This window comes from Heloderma suspectum, chromosome 1, assembly GCF_057233095.1.
Source record: "Heloderma suspectum isolate Gila_16-S chromosome 1, 16-S_ref, whole genome shotgun sequence".
Classification (NCBI taxonomy): domain Eukaryota; kingdom Metazoa; phylum Chordata; class Lepidosauria; order Squamata; family Helodermatidae; genus Heloderma; species Heloderma suspectum.
The window spans coordinates 194,588,312-194,611,076 of NC_139458.1; the positions used below are offsets into that span (position 1 = coordinate 194,588,312).

At 44.5% G+C, this 22,765-nt stretch overlaps 1 protein-coding gene across 2 annotated transcripts in view; it reads right to left on the reverse strand.

The window, feature by feature from the left end:
- Window positions 1–22,765, reverse strand: part of FRZB (frizzled related protein) — a 57,695-nt gene that overhangs the window by 27,653 nt on the left and 7,277 nt on the right. The window contains exon 2 of one of the 2 annotated variants that reach the window (XM_084815301.1): window positions 3,083–3,130. The exons of the other annotated variant lie outside the window; for it this stretch is intronic. Within the exon in view, the coding sequence (XP_084671427.1) occupies window positions 3,083–3,130 (48 nt within the window). The remainder of the gene's footprint in view (window positions 1–3,082; window positions 3,131–22,765) is intronic. 2 annotated transcript variants of the gene reach the window in all.

Below are 22,765 nucleotides of genomic sequence, written 5' to 3' on the forward strand. Positions count from 1 at the left end.
TCACTGCCTGAAATTGGGCTGGTTCCATCAGCTCCATGGGGGCTTCCAGATTTCCAGATTCCATACACTTATGTGGAAGGACAAAGAAATTATAGCTCTTTGCTTTGATACATTTTCTTGGAAAAAGCAAATTTTACCTGTGACTAGCACAAAAGCCACTGGACCTAACTGCCTGAAATTTGGCAGGCTCAGTCAGCTCCATGGGGGCTACCAAGCCTGCAAAGTCCATATATTTATCATACAAACTAAAAACGTTATGGCCGTTTTTGTTTTCCAATGCAAGTCAATGGGAAAATGTAAAAAATGGCAATTATGACAGCTCAAAAGATCTGGGGCACAGCTCAAAAAAGATATGGGGCACAGCTCAAAAAAGATCTGGGGCTCATGCCAAGGTAGGCTCTTCATAACGACGCCCCTGGGGAAGGGTAACAGGTGGTAAGGACTCACAAGAGGGATTTTCCTTGTCTGCAAAGGACACAAAGATACAGATTTCCTACCAGAAAGTATTGGGCTCCTAGTCATCCTATGATCCCGCACTAAGAAATTAGTTCTGTGCATTAATTGCCATAGGAACTCCCCTGTGCCCAGCCCCCATCATCTGTTACCTTCCACTCCCGCAAGGAATGGCTTGCTAGGCTTGGACAGAAGGATGTCTGGCAGGGAAGAGGGAGTAGTGGTAGCCGAAGTGAGCTTCTTAAAGTGTTCATACTGAAGACTCAAAAATCCTCTTGAAGCTTTTCGAGTGTGCAACCTGAACTTAGTTTATTTTTTGGAGCAAGCAGTAGGATAACTACCCATCCTTCATTTCAGTGTCAGGCTATGAATGCAGGATGCAATATATCACGGTCTGTTTAGTTAGCTTCTGTAGGGAATGAACGACACCAGCAGTACCTCTTCTTCAATCACCACAGACGTGTTTTGACTGGAGATGTTGTACTCTGACCTGGTTTTTGCGCACGTGCCTGTGTGTGTTTGAAATACAACCCTTGAAAAAAAGACACTGAACTTCAGTGAGAATAGCAGGAGTGTATATCAAAAGGCACAGTGCACTGCTAAGCCACTGAGCAACAACTGAGCCAGGGAAGGGATGGGCACCAAGTAGGAATTTTCTGTCAGGTCAGATTGGATAGTGACCCCCCTCCTTTCTCCTGTTGCATGGGGACTGATTCACTTCCTTAAGTTAAGTCACCCAATGTTCTCTGCTCTTCCATCATTTATTACACAAAGCACCAGCTTTCTTCTTGTGGGTGAAGTGCATTGATGTGCATGGAGTCTAATATGTGGATAATCCCACCTTGCAGACTGAACTAGAAAGCCTTTTTATTGTTCTCCCTACCTCTCCCACAAATCCATGAACACACTCATTAGCTCCTATTAAGGGTACTTTCATGTTACTCTTCCTTCCGCTCCCTTCTCTCAGGTTCTCTGCAGAGAGAGAAAAGGGTTCCTTTGCCTTCACTTCAGCTTTTGCAGAAGGTGGAAATCATTCTTCCTGTCCTCTGCCTTCTGCAGAAACACACCAGTTTGGGAGAAGAACCACCTCTTCTCTCTCCCAAATGGCCAATAACACAGGAGAAGGGACAGTTGGTCTCTCTCCATTCCACTTGGCTTTTGCAGAAAGAGCACTGCACGTGCCTTCTGCAAAAGCTCACCAGGAAAGGGGAAACACTGCCCCTTCTATCTCCTTGTGTAGAGGTAGGGGAAAAAGTAGAAAATAAATAACCATCTCCCTCCCTCCATTCCCTAAATTCTCTCCAATTCACGGGAAAGGATTTTTGTACTGGATGTGCAGGAGGGATATTGACAATCAAGAGAGTAGGTCTGTGGAATCCCGATAACACACACAGGCCGCTCAAGAGCTATTCATAAACCTCCACATCAAATGGCCTGGCAAGCCACCATATTTCATTGGCCATTCATTGGCCAATGGTCTCTTTATACATGAAGAGTAGAATTCATTTCTGTACAACACATCTAAAGTTTAGCCATTCTCCAGGCCTAGCTCAAGACATTTTGCTGTCTGAGGCAGGGAAGAGCTCTCAGAGGCAGAAATAGCACCCCTTACCCACCCACTCCCAATCAAGGTACTCAGTATTCAACCCCCATGATAGAGGGAAGGTTGCAATGATTTGCCATGTCATTTGAACCCAGGTGGCACAGGTTGTTGGAGGGGAAAGAGGAGGGCAACAAAGATGATCAGGGGACTGGAAACAAAGCCCTATGAGGAGAGACTGAAAGAACTGGGCATGTTCAGCCTTGAGAAGAGAAGACTGAGGGGAGATAGGATAGCTCTCTTCAAGTACTTGAAAGGCTGCCACAGAGAGGAAGGCCAGCATCTCTTCTCGATCATCCCAGAGTGCAGGACATGGAATAATGGGCTCAAGTTACAGGAAGCCAGATTCCGGCTGAACATCAGGAAAAACGTCCAGACAGTTAGAGCAATGCGACAATGGAACCAATTCCCTAGTGAGGTAGTGGGCAATCCCACGCTGGAGGCATTCAAGATGAGGCTGGACAGCCATCTGTCAGGGATGCTCTGACTTGGATTCCTGCATTAAGCAGGGGGCTGGACCCAATGGTCTTATAGGCCCCTTCCAACCCTACGATTCTATGAACTTTACTACAGGCCACGGTTGTGATTGTGAGAACCTGGTCATCATCTGCCTTAGAGAGCATTTGTCTGCCTCAGGCAGCAAAATGTCTTCAGCTAGGCCTAGAGAGTAGCTAGGCCTGGAGAGTTCACCTCCATGTGTTGTATGGAAGTGAATTCTACTCATCATGTATATAAAGAACGGTGATTGTGCGACTGTCCCACTAAATAATTCACAACTTGCTGCCCTTTCATGACACCCAAAATCAGCTACCTGACTCTGCCTAATGGTAGGGTTGGCCCTGCTCACAATGGTGGTCTCTTAAACCTCTGTATGTGTCTTGTTACAATACTCTGGGCAAAGATTATTAAAGCACATGCAAACACACACATTCCACTATCATGTTGCCTCCGTATTGTTACGATCGGGTCTTAACACAAGAATAGAAAAAGAAGAAAAGAAGTTATTAAATTTTAAAAAAATGTACTCACCAGCGCTGGTGCCTCTACAGTTGCCATTATTAGAATCCATAGGGAAATCTGGCATGAATTGTTAAATATGTAAAGAAGTGTTAGTATTTTTAATACTGGATTATGTCAACAAAGCCACATTAAAATGCTTAAATTTTAATACACTAAATATTAGAGAATAACAAAGACTGTATTAATGACAAAAAAAGCCCAGGAGGTGGGCTCCCTGTTGTATGCGATGGGTTCTGATCAGGGCCCAAGCATATGAGCCCAGGTCTCTGTGGTGAACAGACTTTGATGCATGCACGGGGTGCTTTCCACAGCCATTGCTGACAGTGGGAGAGCCCAACTTGTATCACAGCCACTGTCTTTAACAAAAACAAGAACTGGACAAAATGTTAAATGCTGGAGCATTTTAATCCACATTCATTTTTACCACTTATCTACTGTTTATAGCATTCTCTACTCACTATCACCCGTAGTCACAGTGTAGTTCATTATGTCATAAATGGGGAGACCAAGGGCTAAAGCAAATATGACCTTGGTGTATAGCAGGGCCTGAAGGCCAAATTTGGCCCACCTGTGGTCCCAATCTGACTCTCTGGGGTTCCCCAGATGCCCACGCCCCTTTCCCCTGGCTCCACCCCCTTTTCCCTGATCACTTGGTGGTTTCCCAGCTTTTGCGCAGTTCTTTCCCCATTCTAAAAGGGTGCCTAAGGCTTAGTTACTGGAAGTAAGTGCTTTAAGCTACAATAGGTTGGCATTTTTGGCCCCACCCCTTTTGCCTCTGGCCCCACCCACCACTGCAATGCGGCCCCCGAGAGCTTCTCTGAAATGGAATTCAGCCCTTGGGATGAAAGAGGTTCATCACCCCTGGTGTATAGGCCATGTGTTACAGGAGCAAGCATGGGGCTCACCCACAATCCCTCAACCCACATGGAACCTTGTGAACTAGGGCCTGCATGTAGAAATGTCTATGTAAGTAAGCCCAGTGGTCTTTTCACCCCTTTTTGGTAGCAGATGAGCGGGGTTCGTTTATGTAGGAATTAACGCATGTGAGCTCCAGTTCTGAAAAGCAGCAACAAAAACCTATATAATAGTACAAAAAAACTATGTCTCTCAACTAATTAACAATGTGTTGATTAATCAACTTTCATTTAACTGATGAACTGCCCAATTAATTAAATGTAAATACATTTACATAAAACCAAAGCCTCAATACAGGTGCCTTCTTTGAGATATTGCAGTGTAAGATAACATTTACAGCCCAATAAACAAAAGTTATCACTCATTGTAAGAAGGAAAGACCATCCTTAATATTTTCATTTTCATTCCCTATTCCAGTAACATACCAGAACCAAAGTAGTCTTCTCTTAACTCACTTCCCCATCAATTAGAATTTGCCCTCACAATTAAAGGTGTTCACCAGTTAATCAAATAAAGCTTTTGTGGATCTATCTACTGGTGAGCCAATTAAATCTTACAGCTCCAGCTGAAGAAATTTCTAATACGTTGCAGATCTTCTTCCTGAATATAAAAGGGCAGAAGATACAATGGCACATTTCAAATTTCATCCAAATAATTTTTGGAAGTAATCTGCTTAAGAGGTATGCCTACTTAATGGCCCAGGTCAGATGTTACGGTAAGCCAGAACTGCTGAGAATTCTGGTTTTCTGTGAAGAAGCAACCCATGGCACATGCTGCTGGGTCACTCCTGCTTGGCTCCTCCTGCCAGCGGAGTGGCTAAACAAACCAAGGAATCTCTGTCCATGGTTTCCTTACCACTATATCCAAACCAGGATTTCTAGCTTGTTGCTCTTCTAACTTGCCAGAATCATAAGCCAAGAACTAACTGGCCCTCATGGATTACATCAACAGCGTGCTGCCATCTTCCAAATCCTGCCATTTCAAAGTCCTTATTCAAAAGCCCTACTTTCTTAAGACACATCTGCAGTAGGCTTTTTAGAGGATCATATCTAGGTTGTCCAGGTTGGTAGCCATCAACCTTTAAAGACCAAGGACCTCCTTTTAATCTCAGCCCTCAACGTGAGACACACTTCTAATGCTTTACCAGGAGCCTGTTCACACAAAGAAGTCTTGGCTTCGCACAGTCACCCCCACCCCCATCCAATCTCTTCCTTGCACATTGTAATTTAATTAGTGACTACTTCCTCTTTAGGAAGCTTCAAACCATGGTTTGCAAAGCTGGTTTGGAGTGCAGATGTGATGACAAACTACGGTTTCTGATAAAGCAGAAGTAACTAATTGAACTGTAGCGTGCTAGGGAAGGGAGAGTTTTGTGCAGCCAAATCTCACTTACATAATGGCAAACCATCACCACATCAACCATCACCATGTACATCCTGCTTTTTTCCTTCTTTTGCTGTGTTTGCCTGTTTTTTAATTCTCTCTCTCTCTCTCTCTCTCTCAAAATGATGATGATGTGATGCCCTTAGAATGGCTCAGTTGTGTGGGGTCACAATGCAACAGCTGAAGATCCAGAGTGTAGTCTGAAGATAGACATTTTTAGACCCATTTTATGCTTGAATGTTAAAACAAAACAAAAACAAATGTCATACACCACCCAATGATCTGCCGATTTAGAATCTCTTTAGGAATTTTCCCCACATAGGTGTTCCTGATTCTTAGGTTAGGAAAAGGTGTTGTTGTTGTTGTTGTTATTGCTACTACTAACACTGCCTCTGTTTGATGCCTTGGAATAAAATTCCAAAAGAACTTTTTGATGAGTTGTAAAAATTCTGTTTAGCTATTTTTGTTATTTGTCCAGTTGACACATAACCCAGAGTTGGTCAGGGCTGAACATCATCGAGTGAGCGCAATGCCTGCCGCCCACTTGCCGCTTCCACTTTGCATCCTGTTTAGAAAACAACCCAGGACATCTGAACCTGGCATGGCACTCTGGGTTTCTGTGGGAGAAACAACCCAAGAGTTTTAACCCAACAACAAACCATGGGTTAAAACTCTGGGTTGCTTTTCCACCCAACAACCCAGAGTGCCGAGTTCAGACATCATGCTGAACAACCCAGGAATGGGGTGTTGTTTGCTAAACCTGATGCAAAGCAGAAGGGATGTTCACTCACATGCAGCCTCAACAACCCATGGGTTAAATAACCCATGAATTGTTGTTATGTGTGAGCCATGATTGTCAGGAGAGGAAGTTTTCAGGTAGAAAGTTGGACACCTAATTTTCTGAGTTTCCCTTTCTGCTGAAGTATAAACCATTCTTGCTGGGCAAGATAACTCCCTTTCTTGTCCCGCCCAGCTTAGAATGCAGGAATTCCATTTTTTGTTATACAAAATTGAGAATGTGTTGTTAAATATATCTTTATATCTTTCATTTATAGTTCATAACTGCCCAGAGAGCTTTGGCTATTGGGCAGTATAGAAATGAAATGAAATAAATAAATAATACTTAGCATAGATGTAACACATTTCAAGTATCCAAAGTTATTTCAGTCATCTTTATAACTACCCTGTCTCAACCAGAGCCTTTTTGCTGGTGGCCCCCTGAGTTATCAAACCTCCTCTCTGGAGAGGCTCGGTTGGCTAAGGGCACAATCCTATGGCCGCTAGATAGCGGCTAGATGGCCATAGGGTTGGTCGGTTCCCAGAGAACCGCCTCCCCACCCCCTCCCCCACCGCCTCGTAGGTGGTGCAGATCGTTCCCACGCCCCATGCTCATAAGAGCAGCATGGACCAAGGCAAAGGAGTGTGTTCCTGGGGGCAGGGCAGGGAGTTCAGAAGTGCTGGCATGATCTGGCCTCCCCACCCTGTGCTCCAGTGTCCCGCAGGCAGACAGCCGAAATCGACCATCTAGCCGCCAATGCAGGGTGGCAGGAGCACAGGGGAGACAATCCCCTCCATGCTTCTCCCGCCGTGCATTGCATAGGCGGTTGCCTCCGAGTTCAGAGGCAGCCGCCTATCCCCATAGGATTGCTCCCTAAACCTTTCTTCTTGGTTCTGAGATAAGTTAAGAACATAAGAAGAACCATGCTGGATCAGACCAAGAGTCCATCTAGTCCAGTATTCTGTTTGCACAGCAGCCAACCAGCTGTCAACCAGGAACCCACAAGCAGGGCATGAGCGCAACAGCACCATCCCACCCATGTTCCCCAGCAACTGGTGTACATAGGCTCACTATTTCTGGTACTGGAGGTAGCACATAGCCATCAGGACTAGAAGCCACTGATAGCCTTTTCCTCAAGGAATTTGTCCAACCCCCTTTTAAAGCCATCCAAACTGGTGGCCATCACTACACCCTGTGGTAGAGAATACCATAGTTTAACTATGTGCTGTGTGAAGAAGCACTTCCTTTTATCTGTCCTGAAAATGTCTCCCTACACACATTCTCCACACCATGCATAATTTTGTAGACCTCTATCATGTCTCCCCTTACCCTCCTTTTTCCGAGTTAAACAATCCCAGCTGTTGTAACCTTCTCTCATAGGGGAGATGCTCCAGTCCCTTGATCATTTTAGTTGCCTTTTTCTGCAGTTTTCCAGCTCTACAATATCTTTTTTAAGGTGTGGTAACCAGAACTGGACACAGTATTTCAAGTGCACCATAGATTTGTGTAGGGGCAGTATGATATTGGCAGTTTTATTCTCAATTCTGTTTCTAATTATGCCTAACATGGAGTTTGCCATTTTTACAGTGGCCGCACGCTGGGTTGACATCTGCATTGAGCCGTTCACCACAACCCCGAGATCTATTTCCTGGTTGGTCACAGCTAGCTCAGATCCCATCAGGTTATACTTGAAGTTGGGATTTTTTGCCCCAACATGCATCACTTTACACTTGCTTACACTGAACCACATTTGCCATTTAGATGCCCATTCTCCCAGTTTGGAGAGATCCTTTTGGAGCTCTTCACAATCCCTTTTTGCTTTAACCACCCTAATAATTTGGTGTCATCTGCAAACTTGGCCACTTCAGTGCTCACTCCTAATTCCAGATAATTTATGAACAGGTTGAAAAGCATTGGTCCCAGCACAGTGGGATCCCACTATTTACTTCCCTCGATTGGGGGAATTTACCATTTATTCCTTCTCCCTGCTTCCTGTTCTTTAACCAGTTACTGATCCATAAGAGGACCTGTACTCTTATTGCATGACTGCTAAGTTTCCTCAGGAGTCTTTGGTGAGGGACTTTGTCAAAAGCCTTTTGGAAGACCAAGTAAACAACATCTACCAGATCATCTCTGTCTGCATGTTTACTGACGCTCTCAAAGAACTCTAAAAGGTTAGTGAGAGCGGACTTACCTTTGCAGAAGCCGTGTTGATTCTTTTTCAGCAGAGCTTGTCCTTCTATATGCTTACTAATTTTATCTTTAATAATGCCTTCAACCAGTTTACCCAGAACAGACGTTAAGCTAACCAGCCTGTAATTTCCTGGATGCCACCTGGATCCCTCTTTAAAAATTGTTGTTACGTCTTCCAGTCCTCTGGTATAGAGGCTAATCGTAGGGACATGTTGCATGTTTTGGTTAGAAGATCAGCAATGTCATATCTGAGTTCTTTGAGAATTCTAGGATGGATACCATCTGGGCCCAGTGATTTATTTCCTTTCAATTTATCAATAAGGTTGAGAACGTCATCTTTTGTCACCACTGTTTGCCTCAGTTCCTCAGACTCCCTTCCTGAAAACATCTGTTCAGGCACAGGTATCTGTCCTATATCTTCTGCAGTGAAGACGGATGAAAAAATCCATTCAGCTTCTCTGCAATCTCCGTGTCCTCCTTCAGTACTCCTTTATCTCCATTGTCATCCAATGGTCCAACTGCCTCCCTAGCTGGTTTTCTGCTTCTGATATATTTAAATAATTATTTATTATTGGCCTTCATGTTGTTAGTGATATGCTCTTCAAACGGCTTTTTTGCCTCTCTTATTGTCTGTTTGCATCGCCTTTGTGCAAGCTTGTGCTCCTGTTTATTTTCCTCACTTGGGCAAGACTTCCATTTTCTGAAGGAAGCTCTCTTTTCTCTGATAGCTCCCTTAACGCTGCTCATTAACCATGCCAGCAACCTCTTGGACTTGGTGCTACCTTTCCTAACCTGTGGTATACATTTTAGCTGGGCTTCTATTATTGTGGTTTTGAGTAATCTCCAAGCGTTTTGAAGGGATTTAATCATCTTGACTCCCCTTTTACCTTCCTTTTCACCAGTTCCCTCATTTTAGAGAAGTTTCCTCTTTTGAAGTCAAATGTGACTGTGTTGGACTTCCTGGGCAATTTTCTACTTAAATATATATTAAATCTGAGAGTACTGTGATAACTGTTTCCAATTAGTTCAACAACATTTACATCTCATGTTGGGGCTGCAATCCTGTGCACACTTACCCTGGAGTAACTTCCAAGTAAACATGCATCATAAGATTGTGCCACAATACATCTCTTTTTGGGGGTGCTCTTTTTGGGGGGGAGGAGAGGCTAAGCGAGGTTTGTCCTTTAAAACAAACAAACAGTATGATGGTATTTTATTGGTTTGGTTTTTCTTTGTGCTGCTATCTATGTAAATAACAAACAAGCAAACCTTGTATTACTGTCCCCATATTCCAGACGGGGGGGGTGGGGGGGGCAAGACTGAAAGATTGAGGCTTGCCAAAGCTACCTAGTGAATTTATGGCTGTGGTGACAATCTGGCTCCCAGCTCACTCACACTCTTACAGCCCAGTGCTAAGCATGTATACTCATAAGTACGCCTAAAGTTGCAATCCTATGCCCACTTATCTGGAAGCAAGCCCCATTAAACTCAATGGGACTTATTAGAGATGCACAGGCTATCACTGTTAATCACTACGCTGCTCCAGCACTATGCCAGCTCTTAGTTAGTGTATTTTTAAATACTCAGCAATTTGTTTTCTTTGTTTCAATAAAGTGCATACAGTCTCCTTTAAGTGTCTGTCTGTTGTCTGGGTCACCATGTTCTGAATCTAGCCACAAGCACCACCTGCAGATATGTGAGCCTGTGTCAACTGAGGACCTGCCATATTATTTATTACGTTGCTCTTCACGCTTCGGTGCTGGAACTGTGCTGGGCAATATTTCTCATAAGAACTCAAGAAGGGCTGTGCTGGATCAGACCAAGGTCCATCTAATCCAGCGCTCTGTTCACACAGTGGCAACCAGCTGCCCATGGGAAACGCACAAGCAGGACATGAGTGTAGCAGCATGCTCATAACTCCGGTATAACTAAAGCCGATGGCCTTTCCCACCCTGACTAAGAGACCAAAGCACCAGAAATCACCAGATGGGTGACATATTTTGCTCTGACTATTGCCAGAAGTAGACTGAAGACAGTGCAGGCTTTGAGGTCACGAGAATATCTGTGGTTTCTGCCCTCGGGTGCTTCCAGCCAGAGAGCTCCTAGCGCTACCAATCAAAAGGCATTGTGAGCAGCTATCCCGTCTTTTCCTTCTGAATGGATTTTTTTCTAGTAAGAAAAAAGATGGGGAAAGTGGCGGAAAAATGCAGGAGTGCTAGAAATTGAAGACAACATTGCCTGGGCCCCCTGTAAATTTCCTTGAATGAGGCAGTGCACACAATAAAACCCTTGTCTTAAAGCATCTCTACTGTACCTGCATCAGAATCCAACTAGTTTCCCTCTGCTAATGCAAAGCTTCTGTCAGGAGAATAGGGAACGGGGCAATTTTCAGTGATTCCCCCTCCTCCCCAAAGCCCCCCCCCCCAACTCCCTAAATCTGCAACATTCTGGAGCAGACGGGGGCGCACAGGGAGTGGCAGGGAGAAGACGGAATCGCTGAAAATCCACACACACACACACACACACACACGCATTCCACTTACGGAAGCCTTCCATCAGTTGAGAGAAACTACTTGGATTCCATCCCTACTATTTTATTACATAGCGGGTGTACTAGGTCTGTAGTACTTTTATGTGTACTTATGTCTCTCCATTTTATTTTTGCATTTGCAGTTGTGTTTTTATTTTGCTAAATCTCCTACCACTTATGGCTATTTGATTAAAAGACTCAGTTTATTTCCTTGGCTGAGTTACCACTTCGTGATCTTTGCTTCCCTTTCCCAACAGCTTACTCCGTTGCTATAGTCCTCCTCTTTCTGCCCCCCTCCAATATCATGGCCGTGGGGGAGACTAATCCTTTGAACGGGTTTGGATGTAAAGGTGAACCACAGTTTAGCATAACATTCATGAGCCTGCTGCCCCTCCCCTCTCTGGCACAGCCACGAGGAGAGTGAAATGATTTCCTTTCATATTTAAGCTAACCACAGTTTGTAATTTCATCCAAACCAAGGACTGCATGGTTTGAAGTTGGCTCATTCGGGCAACCCATAGTTTAACATAACCACAGTTTGTCCCAGTCCGGACAAAACTACAAACTGCTGGTGGTTGAACATGGAAGCAAATAATTCTGATCGCCTCCTCACAGCTGCAGCAGACAAGGAGCAAAGTGGAGAGCAGGGAAGCCTGCAGCTCATGCAGGTAACACTAAACTATGGCTTAGTATTACATCAAAGCCCTCCCCTTTTGTGCCTTTGTGGTGCCGCTTCCTGTGCATTGTTCTTGCACATTTGTCTGCTCTGCAGTTCAGGGCATGTAGTCAGTAAATTACGTTTTAGTGTTGAACTTCTGCTCCTGTCCTTCCTGAACTTCTGTAAATCATCCTCATAGAAAAGATATAGGCTTGTATCCAATGTTGTCATTCTTGTGATGGAAGGAGTTCTGTCCGCAGAACCAGGAGGGAGGCAATTTCCCCTTCCTCACAGCCCCCTGGGAACCCTCCGGAGTAGATTTTTGGGCAGCACAGAGGGCTGCAGGAAGGAGGAGAGAGGTAGTCTCAGTGCACTTCGACTAGCACTGGGGGTCTCCAACATAGTGCCCATGGGCACTTCCCTTGGTACCCACCAGGCTCCTTTGATTGCTCTTTTTTCCTTGAGACTTACTTACTTACTTACTTATTTATTTATAGAAGGTGGCATGCTACAAAGCAAAGGGCCTCCAGCACCATCTTTATTTTGGTTCAAAAGAGTGCTTTTGCATTTTGGAGCTCAGACTCCAACTCTGCCGTGTGGTTAGATTCTTGGGCAAGTTCCTTTTTTTTTTTTTTTAGGCTCACCAGTTTGCCTTTTGGGAAATGAGTGTTTTGTTACCAGCCATACCAATCATGGTGGCCATTTTGTGAGAGCACCCATGGTATTCTCTCAAAATTCCAAATGTATCCTCTGACCCAAAAATATGTTGGGGACCCCTGCACTAGCACAACCTTGGATTTAACCCATAGTCCTCTGTGTTTTCCGATGGCTGGTTTATCCTATGCACTGGGCCCTAGCATGTTTTCTAGTTTAAGGTTTCATGGTAGTAAAGGCTAATAGTGGGTCTAAATCCACAGCCTGGATTAATTGAGGGCATAATCTTAGGGATTGTGCCCTCATTAGACAGAAGCCTCCAATTTTGGAGGCTTCCGAGTATCCAGCAGGGCAGGAGAGCAACGGAGGCAATTTCCTCCTCTCCATCCTCCTTTTTCCCCTTCTAGACAGGCCTCTGAGCCCATCTAGAGGAAAAAGAGCCCATCTAGAGTATTTGCACTGCTGGGGGCAGGGCTGGGGCTGGAGACGCTATAGGGAACATTGTATCCTGGCCTCTCTTCTTTGTATCCTGGCCACCGGAACGCCACTCTCCAAGGTCCTCTGAGGCAGCTTTTCCAACCTCAGAAAGCAGCCCCCATGGTTCTTTCTACAGGGGCTGTGAGGGGGCAGGCAGAGAATCAGTCACCTGAGACCCCCTTCCGAGGTCGTAGCAGTGTCTACAGCCTTGGAGGGGGGACTCTGAAGAATCCTATGGTCCCTGTGACGCTCCCCAGGGATCATAGGACTGCTCTCTAAGGCTATAATTCTATGCTTGCTTACCTGGGGGCCAGACCCATTGAACACAGTGGGACTTACCTCTAAGTAAGCATGCACAGGGTTGCATTCCACATGTAGCAACTAACACTGATCTTACTGTCAGTGACTTACCAGGCTAGAGATAAAACTATACCGGTGTGTTGTGGCAAAAACTTTGTGATGGAGCAAGGGGTGCTTGCAGTTAGAAAGGAACATAAAAGCTTTTCCATACTTCCATTTCATTGTGCTCTCTTCTGCCCAAGGGTGCCTAGTTAACTTTAGTGAGATAACAAGGAAAATGATTTAGCAGGTCAATTCCCCCTCACTTACCTTTGAATCACTGAGTTGTATTCTTTATGCAGGTACAATGAATGTATTTGATAACATTTCATTGTTTGTTTTTAAGTGAGGAAGGGGGTTGAGGAAAATGCCAATTCCATGGGTGTTCGTGAAAAAAAGCCTGTTTTTTAAATAGCAAAGAAATAATCATACTACTTTCTCCAGGTAGAAATATTTGGCTTCTGCCTTGGAGGCAAGCTGAGAAAGACCTAATGTAATAAGAATTTTTGTTTCTATTGATTTTAACTGGCTATCTTGTTTTTTATGGATTTTATTGAAACATGTTTTAGGGATTTTTTTTTTTAAATGTATCCATTTTATGTGGTCATTATCTTGTATGCCGCCTTGAGAGGGTTCCAACCTTAAAGGGTGCCTAGAAATAATTTTAGATAGATGATAGATGGAAGTGTGGATAAAGTTACTCCAAACTAAAGTAGACCAGAAGTCTTGGTCAAGCTTATTTTGGTGAGTAATAGCAAGCTAGGGAGTCTCTGATTTAGCTGCAAACTCATAGGAGGGAGCCTTAGGCAACAACTTTAATATTGGGGTAATAACAGATACTGATTTGGCTTGAAGGGTTGTTGTAAGGATTGCTACGAGCAATACGACAATGGAACCAATTCCCTAGGGAGGTGGTGGGCTCTCCCACACTGGAGGCATTCAAGACGAGGCTGGACAGCCATCTGTCAGGGATGCTCTGACTTGGATTCCTGCATTGAGCAGGGGGTTGGACTCGATGGCCTTGTAGGCCCCTTCCAACCCTACTGTTCTATGATTCTATGTAGGGCCGCAAGCTTTAGAGACCAACCCCATGAATGTTCACTTGGAATTAAGCCTCATTGAGTTCAGTGGGAGTTGCTCCCAAAGAAGGAGAAGGATAGGATTACAGGCTGCAATCTTACATTGGGGTCGGAATGACTGGGCACCTGCTGAGGGCTATACCCTTGCAGGGGCCCACTACTGATCCCTAGAGCATTCTGGCCTAGCCTCTCTCCAAGTGTGCAACCAGTAAGAGGAGCAAGGAGAAGGGGCAGTAACTTCCGCATGCCTTGTCCTCTCCCTCTGGGAGCTGGTGTGGATTAGGCCTGGGGGGCAGGGCAAGTGAATGGGCAGGAGAAGGAACTGAGCAGAGTTGGGGAGAGACCACCCAGACCATCTTGACCAAGAGCCTTCCCAAACCAGGAACCAGGACAGATCTTAAAGACACTTAACGAGGGAGTAAGCCCTGTTGAACACAGTAGGACTTACTCATGAGTAAACATGCCTAGGCTTGCACCACATATCAGTTCAATTGATGGGTACACATTTTATTCCATGAGGCTGTGGATAAAGGGAAAAACTTCTGTTTTATTAACATTTTAGGCTATTTTGATTCTGATGTACTATTCCAACAGAAAGACAGGCAGTGGCAGTTAAGATTGTTGGACTAGGGGCCAAAACAGACATTAATTTAAATGCATGTGTAGCAGCTATGTCTTTCATCCTCCATTTTTACTCTAGAGTAGGCACAGGAGGCCCAATCCAGAATGGAAACCTAGTATGGGGGGGTAGGGTGTTTTTAAGATCTAGATCAGGGCCCCCTGTGCCTACTCTAGATTTTTTTTAAAAAGACACAGCTGCTAGATACACATTTAAAGTAGTGTCTCTTTTGGACTGGGAACTCAAGAACCTTGCATAGCTCCTCTAGAGTTCTGACGGAAACCCAGAGCAGATTCACAGCCCACTGACATCAGAGCCACCTGCCTCCACTGGTTGTGAAAGTAAAATGGGGTGGGACACCATGTATGCTGCCATTAGTTCCTTGGAGGAAGGTCAGAACATAAATAAAAAGAAATTCTTAAAGATTTCCATGCCTTCCAATGAGGAGTGATAATGCTTGTTTATTCAATTACAACTTATCTTATACTTCCTTCAGTATCCCCCCAAAAGTGATATCCAAATGTATTTAATACATCAATTTATTGGTAAAAAAGCTGGTAATTTGGAACTTATCCCTCTGAACTGAGATAAGCTAAACAAATACAAAACTATATGTGTATCTAAAGCGTCTTATGTGAACCTTTTATATGCACTAGCCCGCCCCTGAAAGTTTCGCCTTTAAAGAGTGAGCAACAAGGGGGATGAGATGGGGCAGGGTTATAACTTTTTGTTTTTTCTTGATTGTAATTCTGAAAAACTCAAGTAAAACAGAAAGTTGTAAAAAGCCAATACTTAGTAAACTTGCCATTCTTTACTCAGTTGACAGTGACTTGGTCTGCACGTAACAACAACCCAGAATATGGGTTGAGTATGGGTTGTTGTTGAGTCATGGGCTGTTGTTGAATCATAGGTTTTTGTTATGTGCAAACCCTGCACTATGGTTTAACTATGGGTTGTTAACCAAGAACACCCCAGAAAGAGAACCCATGGTTTGTGGCTGGGTTGTGAACTCTGGGGTTACTCGTGATTAACAGCCCATAGTTTAACTATAGTGCAGAGTTCACATGTAACAATAACCCATGATTCAACAATAACCCAGAATTCAATGACAACCTACACTCAACCCATACATACTATGCGTTGTTGTTATGTGTGAACCAGGCCAATACCTCTAACATCAAATACTCTGAGCACCTGAAAGAATCACTATATAAAATAGTAAATTTGAAAACCAATTTCATGCAGGTAAAGCCATTCTCACCCCTGCATGACAAGTTACACTTGCCAAAATCCTGTCTTCTACACAAGGCACAAGAGCCTTCCTCCTTTGAGACTGGCCACTCTCCTCAGCCTTTCCCAACCTGAGTGTTCTCCAGATGTTTTTGATTTCAACTCCCATCAGCCCCAGCCGGCATAGCCAATGGTCACGAATCCTGGGAGTTGTCATCTAAAAATCTGGAGGTCATCACATTGGGGAAAGCTGTTCTAAGTGGATGTGATGTTAGGGCATTTGCTGTTCTTTGGGGATGCGATGGTTATTTTATTTATCTGTTTGTTTATTTACAACATTTGTATACTGCTCCACATCCAAAACAGATTCTGGAGTGATGAACACAAAAGCTAAAATGATAAAAAGATAAAAAGAATTAAAACACCATATTAAAACTGTTCTTTTAAAAACAGAGTACCAATAAAAAACGCGGATGGTCAGTTAAGGAACGCTTCCTGGAACAGAACTGTTTTCAGGAGGCGCTGGAGCCAGCACAGCGTTGGTGCCTGCTTGATCTCCAGTGGCAGGGAATTCCAAAGAAAGGGGGTCACCACACTGGAGGCTCTTCTCTGGGTGGACTCCAGTCAGGCCACAGGTCCACGGGTCCACCAGGAGCATGCCATCTGATGACCTTTAGTGACTGGGCAGGTTGGTAAGGAAGAAGGTGCTCTCTCAGGTATTCTGGTCCCAAGTTGTTTAGGGCTTTGTACACTAGCACTACAACCTGAAAACTGGCCCAGTATCAAATAGGCAGCCAGTGCAGTTCCCTCAGCAAAGGAGTTGCATGCTGAAAAGGGGCAGCTCCCGACAACAGCCGAGCTGCTGCATTCTGCACGTGTTAGAACATTTGCTGATTGTACAGCTCTTTGTAAAGTAGACACCTTGCAGTTTTACCAAAATGTTGTACTTTGCAGAACACTTGAAAAAAAAGTTAACAGACCAGCACCCAGGGCATTAACTATGTTAATGTTGTGCATGCAAAAACAAAAAAGTGCAACAGCTTCACCAGATTGAAAGCTTTCTCTAAACCCATTTGACGAAGGGGATATGAATTCATCACGCTTGACCTGAGGCCAAAGAGGCATTGGGATGTCCAGGAGATTTTCTGAGTAATGTTCCACCAGAAGGCCATGGTACAATTTGGGCTGTACCACTTCAAACTTCAAGTGGCGATTTTTTTTTTTTTTTTACTATTTCTTTTCATCTTTTAAAAACTCCCTGCATATACTTGACGCTAGCACATCAAGCAGAAGACTATATTAAAGCCCTTTCTCTGATGTGCTGGTTTAATATATGCAGGAAGTGTCTTTTTTAAAATGTGCAATTCCCTTCTGCCTGAAATGGAATGATTCAGAATTCTGCCACATCATTCTGTCATCTCATTCTGCATAATGTATCAAAAGGCTGTCAGGAATGGCAAGCTGTACATAGTGGAGTATCAAGGACGAGCAAGAAGGGGTAGTTCTGGATGGTTCTAAGACAGAGGGCTTGGGAAACCACATTCTGGTGGCAACCAATGAGAGTCCTGAAGTTAAGTTCCACAGACTGAAGGCACTATAGACAAACATTTTTCTGTGAATTTCCAAGGCTTCCACTTCCAGAATCCAAATGCCTAATCCTAAAGTATGCCAGGGCAGCAAATAACAAATTAGGAATAGATATCTGGTAAATAGAATGGCCAGCCATAAGAATACACAGCAGGGATGTCATGCCACAGGCCGGAGACAGACATGTTTTAAAGAAATATTTTAAATAAATAAAATAAAATTTTTGGAGCAAACACCTAAGACTGAAATGCAACTCAACACAACCCTAAAGCACTGAGTTTTACCAAAAGTGTTAACAAAAAAGAAATCATTTGTTTGTATTGAAGAAGTCCAGTTCACCAAATATATTTTCAACTGGGCAACTTTCTACATTATGAATACCTGTACATTAGTTGTTTGCGGCTGAGAAAATGGGGTCTGATGGTTCTCCAGCCAAGGGGCTCTGTAACTCCTTGTCCTGGATCACGCACTAACTAGCTTGGTGGCTTCAGTAAATTTATTTCACAAACCTATCTTCTGCGGGGTTCCTGAGATAAATTTTGGACTCTAGGGAAGGTACGCTCATGGGGCTTTTAACTCTCTACATGCTCTTTGTTAACCCTGAACCACTGAGTATGGAACAAGAAGGCTACAGTGGTTCCTGTCTTCAAAATAAGGCCCCAGCCAGACCCTTTACCTTGATATTGTGTGTTCTTTCCAATGGTCCTAAGTAGGCCAACTCCAGGGTTTTGTGGGCCCTTGGGCAGCAGGGTATCAGTGGAGCCCATGGCCACACCTCAAACCACACCCCTCTGTCTTTGGCCCCACCCCTTTAATCTAAAGCAGGGGTGTTTAACCTCAGGTCAAATCCAGCCCACCTGGGATCCCACTCTGGCCCTGGCCACACTCCCTTCTCTGCCCCCACCCCCTTTCTCCCAACCACTGATCATTTGGCTGGGAGGCTTTTGTGCATTTCCCTCCCCGTACCCCAAATCTAAATGTTTGAAATGCCTCTCCTAAAGCCTGGTTACCGGCAGTAAAACCTTTAAGCTAAATATGCTGGTATTTTTGGCCCCACCCTTTTGCCTTCGGCCCTGCCCACCACTGGAATGCGGCCCCTGAGAGCTTCTCTGAAATGGAATTCAGCCGTCAGGCTGAAAAAGGTTCAACACCCCTGATCTAAAGCAAGGCTTGACCTGTATGGCCAACGCTTATTGTCAAAGAAAAACAATACAAGCTTTTGAACTTCACTTAATTTTGGGGGGGAACGATAAATAACATAGAGATAACAATACACCAAGGCTATGAAACTTAGAATGCAATTGTTCCCTATTTGGAGCAGTCATGTCTTCTTTTAGAACTACCACCCCTTAACACATAAGTTCTTCCTGAAGCGTTGGTGTCAAACTTAAAACTTTAAGCAATGCATGCAGTCTTTTGCACTGCTGGGAGCAGCAAACTTTGAGCAAGCATTCCATGGAACATACTGGACTGCCAATTATTCATAAGATGTTGCAAACTTGCCATCACAAATGGGTCCATTGAATACAGACAACAGTAAGCAAAACTGATATAGATCTTATAGAGGTACTCCCTCAAGATCAAACAAGTCAAGCTAATTCTCAAGGCTCAGACAAGACAAATGGACTGTGGACAAACTACACTATGGGTGGACAACTTGTTTTGGCCTACATTTCCCACGACCCCTATGCTGGCTACGGCTGATGGGAATGGTAGGCTGCAAGTTGCCAACCCCTGAACTACACCTTCTTTAAAAACAATATAAAAAACGCCTTGTTAAGAGGCCCATCCATCCAAAAAGAAAAAGCACAACTGCAACGAACTGAGATAAAACGGAACTCCTAATTGAGATGGGGGGTTTGTAAAAGTCTGACACTGCTTCTGTCTAGCTTCATGTTTATTTCTTGTTGGTAGTTACCACTGAACTCAATGGGGGTTACTTCTGAGTAGACACATATAGGACCAGGATGTTAGTACAGCAATAGTAAGAGGAAGGATCCAGAAATCATGTTTTATATTTTTGCAGCCATTTGGTGACTGACTTCACTAACATTACCAGAAGGAAGGCTGCAGTCCTACTCACACTTATCTGAGAGTATGTCCCATTGAACTCAGTGGGCTTGCTTCTGAGTAGACATGTATAGGATTGCACTTTAAGAGTTTAGAAAAGCATTAGATGCCAGACAGAGATCATGGGCAAAAAGAAACTAATATTTTAAAAATGTTTTTAAAACATGACTCACTTGCTCTACTTCAGGGGTGGGCAACTTGTGGTCCTCCAGATGTTTTGGCCTCCAACTCCCATTATCCATCAGACCATTGGCTATGCTAGCTAAGGCAGATGGAAATTGTAGGACAAAATGGGTAAAATCCAAGATAAGTCCTACTTAGACTGTACCCATTGAAATGAATGTGACTTGGGTTAGTCATGACTAATGACAGCCACTGCACAGAAACACAGGAAACTGTCTTATACCAGGTCAGACCATTGGCCCATCTAGCTAGGTAGGGTCTCCTCACTCCAGCTCTCCACCAGCCGTACCTGGAGATGCCGGAGAGACTGAACCTGGGACCTTTCGCATGCAAAGCAGGCACTCTACAACTACTGCCCTCCCCAGAATCCCTTTAACTAATTCTATGGTAGCTGTTATCACAAGCTAAGCTGTATTGCAGTTAGGCTGATTTTTCTCCACTCCTTTCCCCCTACAGCATAGCAGCGCATGCCGAAACCAAGAAACACGTTCCCAAGGCTGCTGCTCCATCCAGCATCACTCTTTGCTCCCCCACCAATTCTGCCTACACCTCATGACACACTGGTTAAGCCCACCAGGTTGGCCAAGACCTGTGGTCAAAAGTGCCAACGCATGGCGACCTCCTCCTGCAAATGTTGCCCTCGCTCCCACTCTACTTCATCTTGGCACAAAGACAAGAATTCTCAAGCCCAGAAACTATATCCAGTTTTCAAATGAGTAACTCAGTAGAATAGAAATGTCTTATTCTACTTTTAGAAGGTGAATTTATATTCCTTGGAAGGTGCGGGGGGGAGGCCGGGGGCAGATGGCTTCAGCATAGTGGCTGGAGTGTTTGTTTAAAAAAATTTTTTTTTTGAAACTCAGAATTTAGAATGTCATCATGTTCCCATTCAGTGAAAGAAAGCCTTCATGGATTTCACGCTGGAACCATTCAATGAAACTATTGTGCTGCTTGTGGTCCTTGGTAATAGGTAACTTTGGGGCAATTTGACAGAAAATGACTTCTTCTTCTTCGGGTTTGAATGCAACTGCTTTTAAATGGCTGCAGCCTTTGCCAAGCCTGGTGTGAGTGTGGATCTGTTCTTCGGGTGCTCTGGAAAACGCCTCCGTGCTACGGAGGAAGGCGTTTGCAAACCCTTCAATATAAGACATTCACAAGGCTCCCTCCTCGTTCCGGGCACTCGAAACTACTTGCACTGAAACCTTCCCAGCAGGTTTCGACCCCCGACGCAGCTGCAACAACAGTCTGCGCTCTGTCTATAGACAGGGCTGGGGAGTTCGATTCAGAACGGCTGGAGCTTGAAAAGCAGATGTCAAAATACAAGGCAAGGAGGAGAGAACCAGAAGCTGGAAGGAGCCCCAAGGAGGGAGATGGCCTGAACTGAGCTGTTGAGCTGAGATGAAGGCAGAGAGGCAACAGACGTTTCAACACAAAGGCCATGACTGACGTTTTAAATGGGTCAGGATCCAACAGTGCCAGACATCGATCTAAGCTACACGAGAACAAACTAACATGGAGCCAAGTGGCATATACAAGTTCAGAGAGCAGAGAATGGTCTACCATCATGAAGGTGTGAAAGAGCAGTTATAGAAGAACATATACAAACAAACCGTAATGCACGCCTTTTCCTTTTTAAACTCCTCCATCTATACCAGGGGTGAGCAACACGCTTTGTGTCGAGGGACACATGCCCTCATGTCAGGGTCCACATGTTATAAGGACATACAAAGGATCAGACCAAAGGCCTAATTAGTCCGGCATTCTGTTCACGCAGTGGTCAAGCAGCCTGTCGGAAGCCCATAAAGAGGACATGAGTGCAATAACACCCTGTCAGCAGTGAGTAGGCCAGAAGCCAGTAATGGGCAGAGCCAAAAATAGGGGGGTCACCCTTTTTCTCTTCCTCTTCCTGCCATCTTTCTCTTCTCTCTCTTTCTGCCACCCTGTTTCTCCCTTTCCCTCTTTCTACAAAGCAGACTGCCATGAAAAGGACAGGTTGCTTTTGCCCAAGGTTTGAAATGATCACATGCAGAAGGCTTTTGAAATTAGGCTGAGGGCCACAGGTCGCCCATCCTGATCTATATACTATTCCCTTTCATTGCCTGACCATGTTTTTATATCTAGTTCTATAGAACTTCATATCCCACCTTTCTAGTGCTTGGGCATCACTCAAAGGAGCTCACAAAAATTTCAATCCACAATACATTTAAACCAAAACCAGAGAGAGAGCCTAGAGATAAAGCAACCTTTAAACAAAGCAAACTCTTGGCAGGCAAAAACCTGCCAGAATACAACTATCTCCACCATTCAGCCAATATAATGTCTTTGTGTGTCCATTTGTGTGTATGCCCCTGTGCCACGCCTTTGAACCTTAGATCAGGGCCTTGTTTTTGAAAGATCCACATATGAACCAGAGGGTGAGGTGTCTGGTACATTTCCTAATTCAGCACCTTCCTTAGCCCTATGCAGGCCTTCACCTGCTCACATGTAGGAGTAAAGTGTGGAAAAGGACATGGGGGCTCATGTAAGACCTGCCGCCAGCAACCCCACATGCCTGGTACCCAGTTAGACCTTCACACGTTGAGTATGGAGGTCTGAAGAGGGCTTTGTATGTGCATTCGTCTGAATGTATTTAAAGAGTTCCTGCAATTGCCAACCCTGCCTTATCAGGTTTTCTGATCATGGGAACTTTGTAAGCATGTTCAGCTGAATGCGCATACAAAGCCCTCTTCAGACCTCCATGCTCAACGTGTGAAGATCTACACAGAAGCCAGGTGCACGGGGATGCTGGGAGCGGGGCTTACATCCCCCTCCACATTTTAGCCCTGTAGGGCTCAGCTCCCTGCTGAATCAGCAAACTGTTTTTTAAATCAAAAGACAGTTTACAGACTTGGCAGGTGAAAAAGAACCAACAAACCAAAAGTATCAAGCCTCCAAGGAGACAGGGCAGACTGGTGCAGACACCCATTATGGACCACGGTTGTGGGCTGACCCTATGGT